This window comes from Branchiostoma floridae, chromosome 6 (genome assembly GCF_000003815.2).
Source record: "Branchiostoma floridae strain S238N-H82 chromosome 6, Bfl_VNyyK, whole genome shotgun sequence".
Lineage (NCBI taxonomy): Eukaryota > Metazoa > Chordata > Leptocardii > Amphioxiformes > Branchiostomatidae > Branchiostoma > Branchiostoma floridae.
Genome location: NC_049984.1, coordinates 20,203,324 through 20,209,824, shown reverse-complemented (window position 1 = coordinate 20,209,824; position 6,501 = coordinate 20,203,324). Strand labels below are relative to the sequence as shown.

Below are 6,501 nucleotides of genomic sequence, written 5' to 3'. Positions count from 1 at the left end.
GGTCAGTCACCGTCACCATACGTACATGGGAACGATAAGCACTACACGAAATCTGATCAAACACGCGTAGAGCATGAAAAACTAATACTTGAATTTAAAAATCGAGTCTTTGCGCATGTTTCAAAGCATGCTTAAAGATTGGGCTTCGTGCAGTGAAGAAATACACCTGAAAAGTGACTTGTCCTGGGTATATCATGTAGCTACTTTGATTACCAAAGCAATGAACGCTTGCAGATAGATGTGCTAAAGTTAGGTGTGACAGGTTGTTCGGTGTGATATAACCAGCTGCTGCCGCGCCGCGTGCCTGCGAAGCTGGTGTGTTACGCCGAACGGCGGTTATACCGGCTATATAGATACAGATACAGATACAGAATGAAACGTATCAATCCTCTGAAGAGGATATCATATTTTGTGGAACATTGGAAATGTTGTATATTACCATATGATTCGTCCATGCCATCGTATATGCCGATGTTGTTTGGTGTGGCCTTCTCGGCAAAGACTCTGATCTATTCTTGTTGCATGTCCAAATGTCCGCGGCACGAGTTTGTACCGGAGCCATGAGAGGCACTTGACATGAGAGCTTGTTAGCCGAGGTTGCATGAGATACCGGTACTCTGGCTGACAGAAAGCAAAGGTATAAGTTGATCCAAACAAACCTTTCCTTAAAATCTGCAAAACTTTCCCAAGCTTTTATCACCTTACCGACCAACAAAAATCAATCTTCTTGCTTAAGTCGTCCAACTCCTTTATATATGAAAATGTTGGACAATTCATCTCCCACTGCTCACGGAAAAGAAGTCAAACGTGGTCCATCAAAAAGCTTAAGTAGAAATAGATTTAGATTAGTCGTTATTCCCTTTTGATTTATCTATGAGCATCATTTTCCTTCTTTGTTAAGTACCCCCAATAACAAGTACTCAGAAACATCCATCTGTCGAAAAACAATTCAACTAAAAAACGGGTACAAAACTCCGTCGTTTGGCCGAGGATGTGATATATCATATATGACAAATCATCGATATGATGTGACCAATAATGACATATCTAATAGAAATAAAATGACCAACACATTTACCTCGTATATATGTATGTCTACCAGAAGCATCCTTCATAATGATTCTTCTTTATTTGACGAAGGTATGTGTTCACTGAACTCTAGTTATCTAGAAGATAAAAAAAAACATGTTATTTTTCAGCCCTGTTAAAGTGAACAGCTTGGTGAATAACATCTGCCTGCCCGACGCGGACGCGACCCCCGGGACTGACTGTGTGCTGAGTGGGTGGGGCTATCATGATATACAGAACCAGGTGGAGAATTGTGAGTACAGTATCCAGCTTCACCACTCAGCACGTGGCTGCTGGGGTTCACATTTACTCACTTTCACAGCGGCACGACGTACAGTGCATTCAAGTTTTAGAACAACTGGTAGTTTCAAATTGTGATATTTTAAAAAAAATTGCAGTTTGAAACCACCATCTGTCGACTTGATACCCCTAAATACATTGTTCATAAAAAGAACGGATAAAGGTTACTCGACGGATAAGGGTGAACTAGCGTTAACATAAATAGCATGAAAAAGTTTTAAACAACATAACTTAATTAAAGATAATATATATAACGCAAACATAATGCCACTACTAGTATCTACCGTGGCCTCCACGCCGAGAATGGTGCCACTTGCAAGCTGTTGTCCTGTTGTATCGTCTATGTCCCGGGCTAGCTTATTAAAGGTATGCTACGTAGTTTTATCTCAGTGTCCCCCAGAGTTAGACCAAATATTCACTTGCAGTAAAGAGAGAGAAGCGCTGTTTCAGAATACTAGGATGTTTATGGATGACATCCGCGGGCAAGACTTGTTGCTAAGTTTTATTTTTCGCCCCATAGTTGTGGGGTCTTCAGAGGATGTCATCCATAAAATCAAGTCAGTGTTGCCTTAGAATTAAGACACACTTTCCCTTGTCTGGTACACAGACAAATATCTTCCATGTTCTACTATAAAGACCAACTCCTATATATCCGCATTCGATTCAATTTATTTCTACATTATTACAAACGCGAGACCAGATCACTCATACATGACTGTACTGCAACGCTAATATTGTTATCGATATTTTTTTGTTCTGTATCTGATGTAACCTCGTAGTGCTGCTGGTTATTAGTGCTGTTTCTATACCAAGGAGGTTGAAATAAGATTTTTTTCTAACCTACTTGACCCTTGAAAAATGGCTTAGGCCGACAATGGCCGAAGACGTATCAAGGTAAGATAAAGGTCGAAAAAGAAACGTTTTATTCTGTACAATAGTCCTGTAAGATATAGATTGTTTGAAGGAAAAATTGAAAATGGAATCAGTATTGGTTTTGAAGCGCACGCATTTTTGTTAGCCTGAATTATTTCAAGTTTTTGCATGATGATGTCTAGCTGAATAGGAAATACTGAAGTGGACGTACGCCCCCTTGCTGGACCCTGGGTACTGCAGCCAGGACCATGTCTGGGGTACAAGGATGGTGACCAGTCTCCTGGTGTGTGCGGGGTACGAGCACGGGCAGGACGACGCTTGTGACGTACGTTTCTGTTTCTCCATTCCTTTTATCAATGGTGTTGCTCAAGGCAATGTCATTGATGGTCACGTCTAGGCGTTACAATAAATGAACTTTGGCTCTGAAGCCTGTGGGCTGGATTTGTGTTGAAAATAGAGGAAGGAAACTGTTGCTGTAGAAGGACTTTGAGACTGGTATTTGGGTGACGAGACTCTGGATTGATTCCTTTGTTTCTCGAGCTCTGCACTGTTTTGTCACTTAAGTCTTAACCCTATCATTTAATGGTACTGATGAAGAGTAAGTTAAGCTATAAGTAGAAAATTGTATCTAAGTCTGTAATCGACATCGTAAGGCGAAAACTTTTACGTAGTACATGTAATCCTTGTGTAATTCAGGGAGACTCTGGTGGTCCGCTCATCTGCCCGTCCCCTGACGGCAGCCGGTGGGAACTGCAGGGAGTCGTGAGCTGGGGTGACCACCCGTGCGGTCAGACAAGCAAACCCACCATGTACACCCGGGTCACCGCCTTCAAGAGCTGGATCGAGCAGAACATCCAGGCAGCCTAGACTCAGCCTAGAGGACACTCAGTAGAATAAAGTGAAGCGACTTTAAAACTTTGTCCATGTATTTTTTGTTTCGGCCATGTTGGTATGTGCTCGATCATTTTTAATCATGAGCCATAAACATATGGTTGAAAACTATTTTCGGAAGCGGATGAGAACTAAGTTGATGCCCGCGAGGTTCTTATCCATATAATTAGATCAACATGACTTAAGGTTAGACAACCAGGTAATAATATACACCAAATAGCAATTACTCAAGCAAATGGATATGATGTTGGAGGGTTCGATGAAATGGCTGGGCTGTCTACCTGGCTTATCTACCTGGCCTGGCTAGCTGGCCTGGCTATCACTTCAGGCTACCGAGATCCCCCCCCCCCCCATTCATATCCCCACAAATGACAAATGACTCATATAGATACGCCCTCTAGCGGAATAGAGGAAAATTACAGATATTACTCTGGGATGGTACGAGAGCATGTACTTGAAAGCGTATTGTCAAGACATATACAAGCAAAATAAACTGATATCTATTTGCTTCTTTGAATTTCTTAGGATCTGTGACGGATAAAAATTATCAAGAGCAGCAGGAAACGACTCACGTGGTTGGTGTTGCGAACAACGATACCATACTGGCAGTTTTGCCAAACAAAGAAGGTCATAAGAGGTCACCACGTATTCTGAAGGCCAGGCTGTGCGGCAGAAAACGGATGTTGCTAGAGGATTGGATTTTGACTTGACATTTTCCCTTCACGTTATCGCAGATTTTAAGATAGAAGATTTAGTCTGCAACATACGTAACAAGGACTGCCTGCTTTGAAACAAGGCTAGAATACCGCAGTTTGTTTTTTAATTCAGCCCACAAAGAAATTTGTTTTGCGATCCTCCTGTTTTTTTCTCCCTCAGACAACTATCCAAGGAAAGTAAGCACCAGGCATGTCAATCCGCAGGTTTGCTAGGCCGGAACTTGAATCCTAAGGGAATCGCAACATTATTTAAAGTATCAACCCGCCCCTGGCTTATGGCTAAGGCTAGCGCGCTAGCGGTTATGCGACGACTAGAGTACAAACGATCAGGAATATCTCGAGAAGGAAGCATCTGAAGATTCGAAAGCGGTTTGCATCTTTCAATAGCACACATAGAGACCTTTCTGATGATATAAACTTAAAATAATGAATTTTACCCGTCGGAAGTTAAACCATAAGTTTGAATCGCGACATTAAGGTATCACCCCACCCTCTAGCTAGCGGTTAGGCCACGACTAGAATACAAACGATCAGGAAGGAAGCAAACGATTGGACTGTGGTTTGCATCTTTCAATAGCGCACAAAGAGACCTTTCTAATGATATAAGATTTGCCCGACGGGAACTTGAACCCTAACTTGGAACTGCGTTATTAAGGTATCGCCCCGCACCTGGCTTACGTCTAAGGCTAGCGGTTAAGCCCCGGTCACAAAGCGCGTACGATTTCTTGCGATGGCATATTCCGCATATCGTACGACGAGCGCAGTAAATCGCAGCAAAATCGTAAGCAAAATCAGCCATCGCAACTCTGCCGTCTGACCGCTTTTTGGCTTCTTTAACCAACAAAATGTGGACATAGCTGTTGAATACCTTCCTATAATATCTTTAACTGCAAAGTTAAATTAAAAAAGACCATGACAACATGAGTATTACAAGCAAAAGTTCAAATCAAGCGCGAGTACTGGTATGGTTACCTCGGCCTGCTTTCCGGCTGTTCGAGTCAGGCTTTTTCAAAGATCGTATTATTATATGATATCAAGAAAAAATGCCATCATACAAATATCATATCATAAGCATTATATCATATCATTATATATAGCTTCCCTTTTCGTCAACATCGACAATATCAGGGAAAACTGAAACTATCACAACATGCTAAAATTTATCAATCTTTAAAAACATCTGATTGAAAAGCGGTTTGCATCTTTCCATTCGGCACTAAGAGATCTTTCTAACGATATCAAGTTTTCTGGGTCAATACTTGAACCCTTGGCTGGAATCGCAGAATAAAGGTACCGACGCACCCCCCCCCCCCCCCCGGCCTTCGGTTAAAGATAGCTGTTAGCTAAGGTGGACCTATACTCGAGAATATCTCTTCAAAAAACAGCCGATTGAAAAGCGGTTTGCATCTTTCCATTTGGCACTAAGAGACCGTTGTAATAATATCAAGTTTTCTGGGCCAAAACCTGAACCCTTGACTGGAATCGCAGAATAAAGGTACCGACGCACCCTCTCCCTGGCCTTTTGTTAAGGAAAGTGGTTAGCTTAGCCTAAGTTGGACCTATACTCGGGAATATCTCTTCAACAAAACATCCGATTGAAAAGCGGTTTGCATCATTCCACTAGGCACTAAGAGACCTTTCTGATGATATCAAGTTTTCTGGGCCGGAACTTGAACCCTGCCTAGGTACCTTTCTAACGATACCAAGTTTGACCCGCCGGAATAACTTTGAAGACTTCGGAATCTCAAGCGTATATACGCCCGTAAGTGTTACGTAGCGGTAGGCTAAGGTGAACCTATAATCGAAAATATCTCGGCAACTATGCACAATCGAATTATGCGGTTTGTGGTTTACTATTCCCTACCTAGGGACCTTTCTAACGATACCAAGTTTGACCCGCCGGAATAACTATGAAGACTTCGGAATCTCAAGCACATATACGCCGTACGTGTTACGTAGCGGTAGGCTAAGGTGAACCTATAATCGAGAATATCTCGGCAACTATGCACAATAGAATTATGCGGTTTGTGGTTTACTATTCCCTACCTAGGGACCTTTCTAACGATACCAAGTTTGACCCGCCGGAATAACTTTGAAGACTTTGAAATCGAAAGCGTATAAACGCCCGTAAGTGTTACGAAGCGGTAGGCTAAGGTGAACCTATGATCCAGAATATCTCGGCAACTATGCACAATAGAATTATGCTGTTTGTGGTTTACTATTCCCTACCTAGGGAACTTTCTAACGATACCAAGTTTGACCCGCCGGAATAACTTTGAAGACTTTGAAATCGAAAGCGTATATACGCCCGTAAGTGTTACGTAGCGGTAGGCTAAGGTGAAGCTATGATCGAGAATATCTCGGCAACAATGCACAATAGAATTATGCGGTTTGTGCATTACTTTTCCCTACCTAGGGACCTTTCTAACGATACCAAGTTTGACCCACCGGAATAACTCTTAATACTTTGAAATCGAAAGCGTATATACGCCCGTAAGTGTTACGAAGCGGTAGGCTAAGGTGAACCTATGATCCAGAATATCTCGGCAACTATGCACAATAGAATTATGCTGTTTGTGGTTTACTATTCCCTACCTAGGGAACTTTCTAACGATACCAAGTTTGACCAGCCGGAATAACTTTGAAGACTTCG

General features: G+C 42.2%; 1 protein-coding gene across 1 annotated transcript; it reads left to right on the top strand.

Annotated features, from left to right (window-relative positions):
* The first annotated feature begins 2,448 nt into the window (after positions 1-2,448).
* Positions 2,449-3,169, top strand: LOC118417017 (glandular kallikrein-3, submandibular-like). Its single transcript, XM_035822341.1, has 2 exons — positions 2,449-2,566; positions 2,938-3,169. Exons 1-2 carry the CDS (start codon positions 2,507-2,509, stop codon positions 3,106-3,108), a joined length of 231 nt encoding a protein of 76 aa, XP_035678234.1. The 5' UTR covers positions 2,449-2,506; the 3' UTR covers positions 3,109-3,169.
* Positions 3,170-6,501: the final 3,332 nt, after the last annotated feature.